The following is a 16,581-nucleotide window of genomic DNA, read 5'->3' as shown; positions in this document are numbered from 1 at the left end:
CAGGAACAGAGTGATGCAGACCCCAGCGGAGGGGCGGGCGGCCCTGGCCAGCTGCCTTTCTCTTCTTCCGCCCTAATCCACATTGCCCCAACTGCTCCTTGCAGGCAGGCGAGCAAAGCTAGCACGGAGGAGGTGTGCGGGCACGAGTGTGTGTGTGTGCATGCATGAGCGTGTACGGGAGCTGTGGGGGCAGGATGTGAGAGAGAAGGGGTTGGGGAAAGCTTAAGAAGCGCTCTGTGCCCTGAATCGGAACCACGCACGGGGTGGGAAGGGAGTTACTGCCCAGTGCTCAGCAAAGTGCCTAGAGACGGTCCCAACACGGTGCCGTCGCTGGGTCTTCCAAGGCAGCCTTCCGCAGAGACAGAAAGCGCAGCGGGTACGGCGTGCGCACGGACCGCCTCCCTCAGGACCCCGCAGTGTGAAACGTCTCACAGAAACTTCCACGTCAGCCGCGAGGCTAGCTGCTTCCGAACCACTTACCCGTAGCAAAACCCAGGTTTACGAAGAGATTTTGCGCACGTAAGATCCAGAAGTCACCAAAACACTGCACAGTCTTTAGGGCCTAGAAGATGTCCGTTTTACAGGGACTTGACAGGGATGAAACTGGCTGAAATGACCTCACCTCCCTCCCGATCTGGGACACGCTTACCAAACTGAGTATACAAAGTACCGATCGACAGAAAATGCTTCAGAACGTGACTTAGAAAATCAAACAGGATGACTGCTACTGCGGAAATCCCGTTTCTCTACAGCCGGTGCGAAATAGCCCAGAAAGCAAAGCCCGTCGGCCGCTCCTGGCCGGGGGCAGCCCTGCCGTCTTGATGCAGGCTGTCCTGCGGCAAAGTCGCAAACTGCCCCCACCCCAGAGGTTGCACAAAACCGGGAAGAGGGCCCTGGGGTCCTGGAGGAAGCCTCACCCGGGCCTTTGTGGCCAGTACTTGCTGGCTCCGCACCTGGGGCTCACGAGGCTCTGAGGACATGTCTTCTCTCTGCCGGAACAGGGACCTCTGGCAGCCGCCCCTGCTCCCCCCTCGCCGCCCCCGCTCTGAAGCAGGGCCACAGAGGAAACGGTGATTTTGGAAAAATGCGTTCCCAAGATTTGGACTGCAGGGAAGACTGTGCTCTCAGCCAAAGTGGTAGACACAGGAGGCCGTGTGGGAAGAGTCCAAGCGGGTCAGGTCAAAACTGGGTCCCTGCAGGGGCTCTGGGACACATGCAGGTCAGCGCGGGGTGGGGGGGGATCAGATCTGGCCAACCCAGACCAGCTGCCCCCTGACAAGGCACTGGGGGCAGAGACAGGAGGAGGTGTGGGTGCCCTGACCGGGATGGGGTGCAGGAGCTGGGGGTGTCCCTCACGGGGATGGGGCAGGAGGAGGTGGACAGCAGAAGCAGAGGACAGCTGTAGGATGACCTCACTACCCCCAGGTGGCACCAGGACACCCCCACCACAGGAGGCCTAATGTCCCCCACACCGGGGCGCTCTCCCAGATGAGCCCCGTCACATGCGCACAGCTCCTGGCCTCAGGACGAGGTCTGCGCGTCTCCCCTCCCCGAAGCCCTCCAGGACATCACCGTTTTCCTGACTTGCTGTTCTTGGTGCTTCTGGGGGTGCACCCAGCCGCTCCCTGACGCAGCCGGGCCTCGTCCCGCTCTGTCTGGTCTCTCCACACCCAAGTCAGCCAGATGGGAGCCCGCTCCCCGCAGCCAGGTTGGGGCGGCTCCCATCTGGGCCAAGCTTACCAAGGCTGTTTTCACCAGTAGGTACAATCACAGGCATCCAGAAGGCTGGGGCAGGGTTGGGGGAGCAGAGGGCCAGGGGGCAGGGGGGAGAGGCAGAGAGGCCACCGCACAGGAGCAGGGGGAAGGCAGTTGGCCTGCACTCCTGGCGTACCCCAAGCTTCCCCAGCAGCCCATAATCTGCTGAGCCTTGGAGCTGGGCTACTCATCCCCGGACAGCTGCGGGAGCTGTTGGGTCCTGCAGTATGGGGGGTGGGGCTGGGACCCCGAGGGCTCACTACTGAGCAGGTGGCTGAATGCCCCAGGTGTCCGGGGACAGTCCAGGGGCAACCCGTAGATTTGCAGATGTTGGTGCCCTGCTAGGATACCCAGTTCCCAGCCAGCAGATGTTTCCAGGACCCAGATACCCTCCCTTCTCCCCAGAAAGGGCACGGACAGACCCATCCCACAGGCTCACCCTCTCCTGCCTCTCACCAGTTAGTCTAGCCCACGGCACGTGTCCACATTGCTCTGCTCCTTCAGGGGCTCAGAGCACCCACCTCCCAGCACGTGGAAAAGGCACGTGGACCCGCTCCTGCCCTCGCTGCTCCAGAGGTGACGGGAGGGTCTTGCCCTGCCCTGCACCCCGCCCACTCTGGAGGGCCCTCCTCCTGGGCCAGGCGCTGGCTGGCTCGGTGGGGCAAGCTGCCTGCGCTCGCCGGGCTGTGCAGGCCGCCGCAGAGGGCTGATCACGGACCCGTACGAGCCTCCCCGGGGAGCCCTGCGTTCCGTTGCGATTGGACCCTGGCTCCTCGTGGGCACCAGCGCCCGCCGCCAGCCCCGGGCGGGAGCCATTCTCTGCCTTCCGGATCGCTGCCCAGAGGGGCCCACGTGGCGCCGGGCAGGTCTGCTGGTCTGCTGGGAGTTTTCCCTTTGGAAACCAGACCTGAACCTCAGCAGCAGTGAAGGCTGTGGGTCAGGTGCACCGTCCCCGGGGGGACACGGAGGGCGCAGGGGCCGCTCTGAACTCTACCCTTGGGGCTGCAAGTTCGGGGTCGAGGCCCCACAGAGCGGGTGTCGGGTGAGGCCTCCCTGGCTCAGGAGGTCTCCTCACTGTGTCCCCACGAGAGTCCTGGACGGGAGACAAGAGTCCGGGGCAGGCGCGGGGCTCCCATCGCCCTCGCGACCTCATGACCTCCCACCTCCTAACACGGCCACCTCGGAGCCTGGGGTTTCAACACATGGATTTCGGGGGGCGCGTCCAGCAGACAGCACTGGCCCAAACCCACCCCGGCTGTGGTCTGACACAGACGGTCCCGGGATGCCGGAGGGGGGCCAGCCCCACGTGGAGGCACGCGGACCTACCAGCTCAGGGCTTCGGTCTCGGAGCCACGGAGGCCGCTGCCCCAGGGTCTGCGAGGAGCATGAGGGAGCCTGGCCTCGCCCCACGGCAGGGAATCCCAGCCTCCCCCAAAACATGGCGGGGGACAGACACCACGGCAGGAGGAACTCGGGGCTCTGCAGGGGAGGCGCGTGAACAGAGAGACGACGGCGGCCCCATGGGGGGACCCTTCACCGCACACGCCCGACGCCGAGCCCAGCCAGGCTTCCGATACGGGAGTGCGACACGCGGCATCCCACAAGGTTTGTCCAAATACATCAACATCCAAACGCAGAGGTAAACCCTGGCTGGTACTGTTTGGGGTTTACTGTCATTGTTTTTATTATTTATGCCATAAGAAAACTGGGGGTTGTGAGTTTTTTGAGATACTGAAGAAGACCAAACACCTTTGGGTACCAAGGTTTCACAACGTGCACACGGGAGAGCTCGTGTTTCGCTCCGCCGTGAACACACGCAGAAGCCCACGGTCTCACCTGGCGCGGGTACCCGAAGCGGGTCAGCCCCAGATTCCTCTGCGGTTTACGTGGAATTCGTTCCACTCGCGACGTCACTCAAAGTGCAAACCGGCGTGTCCGTGAGTCCCAGACACGAGACGAGAGTCCGTGAGTCCTCTCGGCTTCTGCCCCAAAGCACAGCGTTCCCGCACACCTCGCAGACCTCATGGCTGTGTCACGGCCCCGAACTCCCAAACCAGCAGGCAGTGCTCCCGAACCCCAAAGGGCCCCGCAGGCCACCCCCGACTTGCCGGACCGGAAGTGCCCCTCCGTGTTTCAGGGCAACAAAAGGCAATTCGAAAAGTGTATGTTTACATAAAAAGATTTTATTGATGACTTAAGATAGCAGCTAACGATTTAAGAAAGCTTAGGGAGATATTACTCTCGGGGAGGGGGGTATATATGCACCTTGGAAAATATTTGGCTAAGTCATAAAATTAGCATTTTTAGTCATTTGTAAAGTGCTGAGAAATTTATCTCCAGTGACGCCTGCATTAATGGTTTTAAAGCACTAAGTACGACGCGGATACGCGAGCCCCACGGCGCGTCATGGATCTCAGCGCTCGGCCGCGCACCCGGACATGCGCCAAGTGATGGGGCGCCTGGATGGCAGGGCTGCCCACCTCGGCCCGCGCCCCACGGCCACACTGACCCGCACCGGGGCAGAGCCGACCGGCGCCCCTTCCATGCGTTTCCTGCGACAGGGAGACACATGGCACCGCGGCGTCCGTGCCATCAGACACGAGGAGGGAGGCAGAGCTCAGCGTTGACGCTCGAGCGTACACGTTGTTGGGAAGGTACTGAGTGTTTTGGTTCAAAGCAAACATCATTCGGGAAATGTTACAGATCTCATATCGACTAAAACGTTGACTGTTAATTTTTAATTGACAAAAATGCAATATAAAAATACTACTTTGTTAAAATATACAATACACACAGGACACCACTTTGGAAAACCCAGTTCACCTCAGAAAGCAAACCAGTGCCGCAGACCAGGGTGTGTTCAGGCTTTCTTCATGGTTGCCCACGCCGGGCGGGAGTTTACAGACAGTATAAATAGAAGCGGGACTCGGAACCAAGCAAAGTCATTATTCTGAAAATTGTTACTAAGGGTCCCCACTACTAACAGGGTGTGTTTTGCCAGACGTTCTCAGTCCACAGATTAAATTCTCGGGGTAATGGCACAGGGGTGGGTTGGGAGCCCCGCGTGCCTGCGGCGGTCAGGAGTGTGGGGTGCTCCCCAGCAGCTGCCGACGGCCCCCACGGGCCATGCGGCTCCTCTCATTCCGCACCTGCGGCTGCTCCTGGAGGGCGGGCACTAGCTCGCCGGAAAACCCCACCACCGTGATATTGCACGCTTCTCCCCCGAACACCTACTTCCTCCTCAACCAGCACAGACGCAGTCTACAGCCCTGGTCACCGACCCGGCGGAACGCCGCCCCCTCGGCAGGCCCGGGGCTCAGGCGCTCAGCAGGGGGATCTGCCAGACCATGACGGAGGAGGCCAGCTCCTCCGGGCGCTGCTGCCGGGCCTTCCTGCTCACCCGCCGGTGGCCCTGGCCCCCGCAGGCCACCAGCACGGAGCTGGCTTTCGCCCTCCTGGCCCGCCGCCCCCGGCTCGGCAGGACGCTGGGGAGACGCAGGAGGTCGTAGACCACACTCTCCTCCGATCGGGGCTCCAGGGAGCCGGAGCCCTGCGAGGCAGTCAGGGACCCGGACGACGAGGAGAAATCGCTTCTGGGAGTCCCGGAGCCCAACGAGCCCCCCAGCCAGATGCCATCCGCACCGCCCTGACTTGGCCCGGGCCCCTCACCGGGGGGTGCCTCCTGCTCTTCCTCTGGGGCCTCTGCGCCGGGCGGTGGGCTGTCCGTGGGCTTGTCCTTGTCTGTCCTGACGGTGGCAGCGGCCATGACCAGGAACTTGACGGGCCCGTTGTGCGCGTGGTAGGAGACCATGCCTCTTCCTGAGCCGTTCCGCACACGCCGCGTGCAACAGACAGGGTCACAGGGCAATCAGCAAGCATGCCTCTCTCGTCCAAACCACCGAAACACACGCAGACCTCGGATACCAACGGACAGCCTCAAACCAGAACAGCGCGTGGCCATGTTCTCGTGGCCTTTTACTGAATGCCCCCGATGCTTTCAGAGTGATGGTCAGGACTCCCGGCACCCGCGGTTCAACAGCGGCCCCCCCACTCCCCATACGGGGCTCCCCTCACTCGCACTTGAGAAACAGATGTGATTTTCCTGAGTCTTGACAGAAAAATCAAATGCCGGAAATGTGTCTGTTTGAGGCACAAGATGCTTAAAATGCCAGCAGCTTCCTGCTGTTTCTTGTTACATGAAGGCCCTGTGCTTTAGAACGAGTTCCTTCCATGGTTTTAATTAAACTGGGGACTCTTCTTTCTAGCTATCTGATTTATTTACAGATGGGGCACTTTTCAATTTAAGAGTGGTGTGAAGTTAATTTTAAAATCTTCACCTGACCTAAGAGCGCATGTCAGAAACTACCCAGAGGTCTATTCTGAAATAACGATCCGTTCCCATCCCCAAACGCCCTGACCCTATGGGTCATCAGGTGGGAACAGGGTGTCCACACTTCAAGCACTGCACAGGTCAGGTGACAGGGACTTGGCAAGCGTGCACCCTTCTTTACCAGGCGCTTTAAGGCCCGAGGCCCGTTCCTCCGTGAGCACAGTGGCAAGCTCGCAGGTACTGGGGGCGGGGGGGCAGAGGGGCAGGAAGGCTCAGACACCAGCGAGCAAGGTGTCCCCAATGTGACAGCTGGGGGAAAACATGTCCGTGTCACCAAGGGAAGGTGAGCACATGCGTCTCCTACACGCCCATGACTCCGCGCCTGGTGTGTGCCCCAGAAGAACGGGGGCCGGTATCAGCGGAGGTGGCCAGATGATCACGCCTGCAAACGCGTCTCACTGCCAACAAGCGTGCGTCTTGGCAATAATGTTGAAACAAAAAAAGTCACGGAGGAATATGCATGGTAGGAGGCAATTTTAGAAAATGGGAAAAACAGCAAAAATACGAATTTGGTTTTTGGGGGTAAAGACTGGCAAGACTTTAGAGAAAAGTTGATGATGGAATGAGGTTCTGCATGGCTGTGGGGGGAGGGGCGCCAAAGGGAGGACTGGCACGTTACGCCCGGGGGGCGGGGTCGCCGGACAGGGACCCCTCCAGCAGCACTGCGGAACTGGACGTCGTCACACCTGCGACTGTGTGTGTGTGCCATACACGGATCACAGTAGAAACAGAAATGAGGACAAACAAAAGGACTCCTCAGCCCGACCAGGTGCCCCTGGATTTATGGAAAGATCTATCTATGACAGGCCCGCCACAGCTCACGGAGGACAGAAGGGCGTCTGGAGCCAAGGAAGTACTCTGCGGTTGTCATTTGGAAGAAACTGTAGGAACAGAATCTTCATGATCATTCTGGTCAATTTCCTACAGGTTCTTTCTCTGAGACTTTTCCTCCCACGGCTGATAGTACGGAACCAGTGTAAAATTTAAGATCTTGGTTTTACTTCCAGAGCTCACCTTTCTCTGTGTCGTTCATAGCTTTCCACAAACATCATTTTTACCAGCTTTGTTATATTCCAAAACGGGAGCACAACCACTTTCTTAAATCTCTCTTCACCCTGATTTTTAGGTTGTGTCCTGTTCTGTGCTGAGAAAAACTGAACGCTTTGTCAAATATCTTGTTTGCATCTTGCTTTGATCCTCGTCTCGGCTGCCTCCCGAGGCAGATTTCCGAACTGAAACATCCTGACTACAGACACACACACACACACACCATCTTCAAGCTCACGTTCCCCAATCCCAGATCGCTTCCCGAAAAGACTGGACCTGTCCAAACTCCTGCCGACACGGCAAAAAAGCCCGTTTGGATGCTGAGCTTCCTTCTTTGTGATATAAAATGTAACAAGCGTCCGCGGCCACCAAGCAAAATCCTCTCTAAATGACAGAAACTAATACATGGCCATAAAGGGAACGTGCAAACACGTCCTGGGGTCGGAGTGACCCTGGGCCGCTGACATCAGCACAGACCACATGTGTGCACTGAGCGCTCAAGTCTACACTGAAAGGAAACATGCGAATTCCCACTGCGTCAGCAGCTCCCGGCATGCGGAAGCATGAAGAGGGCTGAGTGAGTGCCCGGGCGGGACGGGGGCCCGGGGAGTGTCTACTCACCAGTCACCTTGGGGATGCCCTGCAGACGTGGGACGGGCAGGGCCACCACGACGCCCAAGCTGGTGCCGACCATCAGCAGGCCGTGGCAGACGAGCAGGCTGGTCACCGACAGGCGCTGGTGCCCTGCACAGAGAGAGGGAAGTGGGGGGGTCTCGGCCACTGCGCGGCGCTGGGGGCAGGCGCTCGGTGCCCGACCCGGACATGCCGCCGCCTCAAGCCTGAATGCTACCGTGCCACCCACGGCCTCCCGGGGCTCTCCGGCTACACACTGCGCTCAGTCCCCCTGCCCGGGAAGACAGGGACCGGGGCTGGGCTGCCGTCCTAGGCACGCCAGCAGCAGGAGCCACCGGGCCTTCCAGGAGAGAGGGGCTCCACTGCGCCCAGGACGGACGTGACCCGCAGCCCCACTCAGCCATGGGGGACCTCCCGCAGCGTCTGCCAGCGGGATAAGGGCGCATCTGGGCTCAGCATGGGAAACGGTGTGGGAAACGTTCGCAGGGCACGGCAGAGTCACAGGGGCCGGCACGGCTTCGGCTGCTTGTCCCGTTTGGTTTTATGGCCACGGCCCCAAGGCCCAGAGATGTTGCACAGCTTGCCGTGCGCAGGGCAGCCCAGAGGCTGCTGCTGGGCCGTGGGACTCGCCAGGACCACGCTAGGGCCACGCTTCCGAGGAGAGTCCCTGGGATGCCCCAAGTCCCACTGACGGCTCTAACGCCCACATGTGGACAAGAACCGCTGTTTGCTCCTGAGAAGCGACGGCAGCATTTTAAAGACAATGTGCTGCTTCTCCTCTGTAGAAACGAAAGTCACCTCCAAGGACTCTACGTCCCACTGAAGTCCATCTTGCAAAAAAATACGGACACAAATGGTCTAATACCAAGGCCCAAGGTAGACTGATGCGACTATTTGTATGTACTTTTTTGCAACAACACACACACACTCACAACGAAAAACCAAACAAAAAAACCCTAAGACCCCCCAAAAAACCCAAGACCCCCCAATAAAAAAACAAAATCTACAAAAAAAAATTCAGCTTTATTTCTCAATATAGACTTCTATGTTTTTTTTTCAATTTATTTATTTTCAGAAAAACATTATTCATTATTTTTTCACCACACCCAGTGCTCCATGTAATCCGTGCCTTCTATAATACCCACCACCTGGTACCCCAACCCCCCACCCCCCACCACTTCCAACCCCTCAGATTGTTTTTCAGAGTCCATAGTCTCTCATGGTTCACCTCCCCTTCCAATTTACCCAAATTCCCTACTCCTCTCTAATGCCCCTTGTCCTCCATGCTATTTGTTATGCTCCACAAATAAGTGAAACCATATGATAATTGACTCCCTCTGCTTGACTTATTTCACTCGCTGGATACAAAGTCAATGTGCAGAAATCAGTGGCTTTCTTATACACTAACAATGAAAATACAGAAAGGGAAATTAGAGAATCGATTCCATTTACTATAACACCAAGAACCATAAGATACCTGGGAATAAACCTCACCAAAGAGGTAAAGGATCTGTACTTGAGGAACTACAGAACACTCATGAAAGAAATTGAAGAAGACACAAATAGATGGGAGACCATTCCATGCTCTTGGATCGGAAGAATAAACATTGTTAAAATGTCTATACTGCCTAGAGCAATCTATACTTTCAATGCCATTCCGATCAAAATTCCACTGGCATTCTTCAAAGAGCTGGAGCAAATAATCCTAAAATTTGTATGGAATCAGAAGAGACCCCGAATCGCTAAGGAAATGTTGAAAAACAAAAATAAAGCTGGCGGCATCATGTTACCTGATTTCAAGCTTTACTACAAAGCTGTGATCACCAAGACAGCATGGTACTGGCATAAAAACAGACACATAGACCAGTGGAACAGATTAGAGAGCCCACATATGGACCCTCAACTCTATGGTCAAATAATCTTCGACAAAACAGGAAAAAATATACAGTGGAAAAAAGACAGTCTCTTCAATAAATGGTGCTGGGAAAACTGGGCAGCTATATGTAGAAGAATGAAATTCGACCATTCTCTTACACCGTACACAAAGATCAACTCAAAATGGATAAAAGACCTCAACGTGAGACAGGAATCCATCAGAATCCTAGAGGAGGACATAGGCAGTAATCTCTTCGATATCAGCCACAGCAACGTCTTTCAAGATATGTCTCCAAAGGCAAAGGAAACAAAAGCGAAAATAAACTTTTGGGACTTCATCAAAATCAAAAGCTTCTGCACAGCAAAGGAAACAGTCAAGAAAACAAAGAGGCAACCCACGGAATGGGAGAAGATCTTTGCAAATGACAGTACAGGCAAAAGGTTGATATCCAGGATCTATAATGAACTCCTCAAACTCAACCCACACGAAATAGGCAAACACATCAAAAAATGGGCAGAAGATATGAACAGACACTTCTCCAATGAAGACATACAAATGGCTATCAGACACATGAAAAAATGCTCATCATCATTAGCCCTCAGGGAGATTCAAATTAAAACCACATTGAGATTCCACCTTACACCAGTTAGAATGGCCAAAATTAGCAAGACAGGAAACAACATGTGTTGGAGGGGATGTGGAGAAAGGGGAACCCTCTTCCACTGTTGGTGGGAATGCAAGTTGGTGCAGCCTCTTTGGAGAACAGTGTGGAGATTCCTCAAGAAATTAAAAATAGAGCTTCCCTATGACCCTGCAATTGCACTCCTGGGTATTTACCCCAAAGATACAGATGTCGTGAAAAGAAGGGCCATCTGTACCCCAATGTTTATAGCAGCAATGGCCACAGTCACCAAACTATGGAAAGAACCAAGATGCCCTTCAACGGATGAAAGGATAAGGAAGATGTGGTCCGTATACACTAGGGAGTATATGTTGTTTTAAAAGCTAATAGTGTTTACGTTCCCAGGAATTCTGGACATCTGCCTGTTTGAATGATGTGGTTTTGGAGACGGGTGGGCACTGTTTATTTTGCATACAGGTATAAAATGCCTAGAAAACACACAGGTACAGGTGTGTGGGCAGTTTCGGAAGCACATGAGACCAACGCACAGCCAGTATGACTGAGTGACGCAGCACGTGTCGGAAGGCTTATCCGCAGGTTCCTCATAACACACCCCCGGAGGGAACAGAAGCAACAGCGAGCCTCGCCGTGGGGGAGGACACGCACCAGCTGGGGCTCTCTCCATCCCAGAAGAGAACCACAGCACGTGGGCAGGGCCCAGCTGCTGGCTAACCCGGGATCGGCCGCCGCTGACCACTGCTGGCTAACCTGGGATCGGCCGCCGCTGACCACTGCTGGCTAACCCGGGATCGGCTGCCGCTGACCACGGCTGGCTAACCCAGGATCAGCCACCTCTGACCTCTGCTGGCTAACCTGGGATCGGCCGCCGCTGACCACGGCTGGCTAACCCGGGATCGGCCACCGACGGACCACGGCTGGCTAACGCGGGATCGGCCGCTGCTGACCACGGCTGGCTAACCCGGGATCGGCCGCCGCTGACCACTGCTGGCTAACGCGGGATCGGCCGCTGCTGACCACGGCTGGCTAACCCGGGATCGGCCGCCGACAGACCACGGCTGGCTAACCCGGGATCGGCTGCCGCTGACCACGGCTGGCTAACCCGGGATCGGCCGCCGACGGACCACGGCTGGCTAACGCAGGATCGCTTGTTCTGGCAGCAGGTGAACTTGGCTTTGCTGCATGCCACCCCCAACCAGCACTCACCGAGCCCCAAACGTGTCACCCCACCCCCTCCGTTCCATATTCTTCTCTCTCCACATCCAACACCAATGTTCCCCTTTCAGAGACCAGCCTTTCTAGAACTTGACCCCTTATCCTGTTTCTTCCGCATCAAAGGTAACTCTTCCTCCAGCCCCTGCTGCGGAAGCTGCAGACACGTTCAACATTGTTAGGAACCACCAACCACCAGCGACCATCAACGAGCAAAACAAAACCTCCCCCGGGTACCACCAGCCTCCCTCCCTCCCTTTAAACTACGGTTAAACACATAAACACGTATACGCAGGTACCTGGCCAGAATACAACCGGCACTGAATTTGTGGATTTTGATAACTTGCTTTACTGCCCACGGGGGCAGGGGACCCAGATAACTTCTCAGAGGTTTTCACCAGGCATGTCTGGGTCAGCTTTTGCTGTTAACTTTTCCAAACCAAAGTCTAATTTCAATCTCTTTACCTCCCTGGTTCCCACTGGTCTTCAAACGTCTGCAGCAAAGCTCCTCCCTCATGCATATGCACACGTATGTACACACATGTATACATGCACACACGCACTCACCCACACTCACATGCACACTCCTGCACCAACACATGCACACACACACACCAGCACTCGGGCCTTGAGCTCGGCCGTGCCCTGCCTGGCTCCCCTCCTGGCCTCCCGGCACGCACACTGGAAGGCCCTCCTGGCTCCTCACACCCCCTCTTTCCAACTCCGCACACTCCTCTCTCCTCCGGAGGCTGCTGTCTGATGTTCTGACCGTGTCTGACGTTCTGACCCACACTTTCGGCCCTGCCCCCATCCCTCTTCGCACACCGGGCGGGATTTACTCCCCAACTGCAGCCCCTTTCCCGACTCCCCGTCCACGCCCCAGACCCTCCTTTTCTCTCCTACAGGCTGCTCTGCTCAGCAGCACCCAGGGCAGTGTCCTGGTTTTCCCAAACGAGCATTTTGTGACCCCATGTCTGTTGATGATTTTATGTTCTTTCCAAGAAACCCAGGTCCCAAACCTCAAGCGTTCTGGCCGTTCCTCCCCTCATCAGTCTTGCCCCAGGGGACTCTGCTTCTCCCTGGGTTCACGCAGCCGCGTGGGAGCCCCGGACCACAGGCGGGGCCGCACCGTCCTCCCCCACATCGTCCGCTGGCTGCTGCCGGATGCTCCTTCCAGGCTCAGCCTTGCCAGACTCTTCCTTCCCTCCACCCCCTCCCCCTGCACAGCTGCTGCCTGCTTGTGCACACATGTGCGACACGCCTGCAGGTCCCAGCCACGTGCTCATGTACACGAGCCACGAGCCTACAGGGGCGGCCGGGGGCCTGCACGCACCAGTGACGTGCTTACACGCGGTACCTACACGCACGCATACAGCAGCCACGCACGCCGGCCACGTGCTCGCATTCAGCAGCTACGCACATGCACCCGCTCCATGTTCATGTGTAACACACACACTATCTACGTCTCACACGCACCAGATACGGGAGGATACTCTAGCTACACACTCGTGTGTATCAGCTCCGTGACACAGAAACACACGCTGGCCAGAAGCGCGAACAGACTGGCCACGTGACCACACGCTACCTCCAAGTGTCTCCCTATTCATGACATGCTCACACACGCCAGCTGCCTGCCTGTGCTTCCTGGCTCCAGCCTGAACACACGCTGGCCACACGCTGCTGTATACGCTGCACACGTGACACACGTGCATGTAAGGTAGCTCATGTTCACACACACCAGCCACGTGCGCACACTTGCCCCACGCATGTGCACACTTCAGTCTCATGCACACACGCGTTAGCCACCCGCACACACACTAGCCGCATGCGCACACACTAGCCACACACACACACTAGCCACCTGCACACACTAGCCGCACTACACACTAGCCGCACGCACACACATTAGCTGCGCGCGCACACTAGCCGCACGCGCACACACTAGCCACACGCGCACACCAGCTGCATGCACACACACTAGCCACCCGCACACACACTAGCCGCACGTGCACACTAGCCGCACGCACACACACACTAGCCGCACGCGCACACACTAGCCACCCGCACACACACTAGCCGCACGCGCACACTAGCCGCACGCACACACACTAGCCACCCGCACACACACTAGCCGCACGCACACACACTAGCCACATGCGCACACTAGCCGCACACACACACACTAGCCGCACGCACACACACTAGCCGCACGCACACACACTAGCCACATGCGCACACTAGCCGCACACACACACACTAGCCGCACGCACACACACTAGCTGCACACACACTAGCCGCACGCACGCACACACACTAGCCGCACGCACACACTAGCCACCTGCTGTCCCCACAGCCCCACTTCTGCACCCGCACCTGTTTTACCCCCTGTTGGGGGCACCCTTCCCACTCTGTGCCTGGGGGGCTCCCAGCCAAGATGCGGCGTCTCTGGCGTCCCCCAAGAGCCCTCCCCGCCCGGTGAGTGTTCTCCTTCGGTCCGTTCTTCCACGTGAGGTCCTTGCTCCCCTCATCTGGTCTCACTGGGCTCAACTACAAGCAACGTCTACGGTGAAGCGCTTCTGACCTACGGGAACCAAGCTGAGGCACAGACTCGCCCTGTGTCCTTGCCCGGAAGGGGCCGGGCCTGTGCAGCCCACCCCCTCTCCCCTGGGACCCCCCGGCCGGTCCGATTACCTGGCAGCATGTGGTGAACGGGGGTGGCTATGTTGACGTCCTGCAGGTGCTTGAGCGTCTCCGTGTGGAAGAGGCGAAGCGTGGACCCAGAGGTGAAGGCGATCCAGACCCCCACGCCGGCGATGACCATGTGAGAGACCACCATGCCCTCCTCCTGGTGGGCCTCCAGCTGGTTCTGGGGAAATCAAGGAGACGCGATGCCTGGGGCTCCGGGTACAACCAGAGACTTACCGCGCTGTCCCCATCGGCCACCGCTGGCCACTGCCGGCCCCCACGCCACAACTGAACAGCCAGGTGAGACAGCCGCCCTGACCGTGAGCGTCCAGCTGGCACTCCAGAGGGGCCCAGCGCGACCCCCAAGGACCTACGGCGGGGGGACCACCACTCCCAAGCCACAGACACCTCTGTCCCCAAGACACAAGGTAGCGACCAAACGGTACTTGTTCCGCTCCGAAGCAGCGGTCCCGGTGTTTCCCAGGGACCCTGACCCTCGCGAGCTGCCGGGGAGCAGGGGCGCTGGGAGGTCAGGGATCATGAAGGCCAGCTGGTGTACAGCCCACAGTCCCCTGGCCTCGGGAGAGCCCTGGGAAGGCCTGTCTGACCTCACTGCTCCGAGCGCTCGTGGGTGGCCCGCGGGTCTCTGGGTCCGCCCCAGCCCTGGCCTGGTCCCCAAAGGCCACCTGCTACTTCCCTATGAGACCAGGTCTTTCCTGAGCGTCTGGCCGAGCTCTGCCCCATGACCCCATCCTGACAGCCCTGAGCCACGAGGACCCGTGAGAGGGGAACTCGGCCACAGCAGGGATGGGCCAGGCCTGGCGGGCAGCGGCTGGCACCCCTGACAGGTCTGGAGGAAGGGCGAGCAGGGGTGAAGTTTGCAGAGTCGGTGTCAAGACGCCGCACCTTCGGAGCAGCCCCTAAGCCCCGCAGCCAATCAAATCCCGCGCGACCCTGCAAAGGGCAGGGAAAGCAGACGGGCTCGCTTCTCTGATTGCCGGGCTGCTCCTGAGCGTCACGGAACGGGGGATGCTCCGAGCCCGTCACCCTGCCGAGCAGGCGTGTTCACACGTGCTGTGTGCCTACCCCATGCAGAGAGCGGCCGCCGGGCTCCTCCCCTCACCCACCCGCGTCCTGCGGAGGCCGCCGGAAGCCCAGCCGGGCGCGAACATTTCTGCCGCGGTCGGGGGCAGAGCCCTTGTCACCCGTGCCCAGAGAGACCCAGACGGGGCGGGACCCCACTCTCCGAGCTGGCCTGGACCACCCCCCTCCACGCCCATCACGGGAACAGACGCGGCCTCACCCTTCCGCGGACTTCTCGGGGAAGGAAGTTCCATTTCTATCTCTGGGGACCAGCACAGAATTCCTGAGGAAGCAAAGGGTCGCTACACCCCACAGCCACATGTCTGCCCGTGGGGCTGATTAGTGGGACGGTGGTGGCGGGGGAACCATGGGAGGCCGTGGAGACTGGCGGGCATCCCCGTACGTGCCCCCTCGCCCCTGCCAGGACAGGCCGGCCCTGCCCACCAGGACCCCCAGACATCACCATAGCATAGGCTGCTGGCCCTCGAGCAATGCCAGCAGGCCCGGGGTGGGGCCCAGAACTATTTCTAGAATGTTCTCATGAGTGCTGCTGGGCCCCGTCCACCTTCACGTTATTTGTTTCCTGCTGTTTGTCTTCCATCCTCTGTCTAACTGGTCACGTCACGCACCTCCGTGCCATGCTCCCTGAATGCCACGGGACTGTGGGGGTGCGGGGGTCACGCACGGTCCGCACTGTGCTCCCTGAACGGTGCGGGAGAGCCGGGGTTGCGCAGGGTCCATGACGGCTGCCGCTACACTTTCTGCACTCCGTGGCCGGTCACGTGTCTTCCCAGAGCTGTGCTCTCTGTGGGCCCGCGGGCCTGTGGGGTTGGCCCGGCTGGCTCCTCCACGTAGGTGGTCTCCAGCAGCAGCCCCCAAAACTGCCGGCAAACTGACCTTCAGAGAACACGGGCCATCCCAACAGAAAAGACACGTGTGCCCCTGAGAAAGCCAGCCAGATGCGACGCCTTCCATGGGATCCCCCCAGTACGGTGACCCCGAGGGGCCTCCTCCGAGAGCTTCCAGGTGCGGGGGAGAGAAGTCCCAACTCCTGGATGTTCCCACCACATCTGTGCCAACTGCACCTCCCACCGGGCCATCGGATGTGCCCACACCCTTCTCCCACCCAAGATGCTCCAAGAACTTTCCTTTTAGGGATCCCTGCTCTGCTGGGCCAGCCCGGCCTCATGGGGTTCTCGGGTGGGAATAATTTACACTGTTTTTGTCCTGCCTCTATATTCTTGGCATCAAAGCCATGAT

At 58.2% G+C, this 16,581-nt stretch overlaps 1 protein-coding gene across 3 annotated transcripts in view; it reads right to left on the bottom strand.

Annotated features, from left to right (window-relative positions):
• Window positions 1–4,478: 4,478 nt before the first annotated feature.
• ARHGEF10 (Rho guanine nucleotide exchange factor 10) overlaps window positions 4,479–16,581 on the bottom strand; it is a 90,545-nt gene continuing 78,442 nt past the window's right edge. For all 3 annotated transcript variants that reach the window (XM_044225746.1, XM_044225747.1, XM_044225748.1), the window contains 3 exons: window positions 14,245–14,419; window positions 7,814–7,936; window positions 4,479–5,574 (listed from right to left, as the gene is read on the bottom strand). In XM_044225746.1, coding sequence (XP_044081681.1) covers window positions 5,072–5,574; window positions 7,814–7,936; window positions 14,245–14,419 — 801 coding nt within the window. In that variant the 3' untranslated portion in view covers window positions 4,479–5,071. The remainder of the gene's footprint in view (window positions 5,575–7,813; window positions 7,937–14,244; window positions 14,420–16,581) is intronic.

Source organism: Neovison vison, chromosome 11 (genome assembly GCF_020171115.1).
Source record: "Neovison vison isolate M4711 chromosome 11, ASM_NN_V1, whole genome shotgun sequence".
Classification (NCBI taxonomy): Eukaryota; Metazoa; Chordata; class Mammalia; order Carnivora; family Mustelidae; genus Neogale; species Neogale vison.
This window is presented reverse-complemented; position numbering and strand designations above follow the sequence as displayed.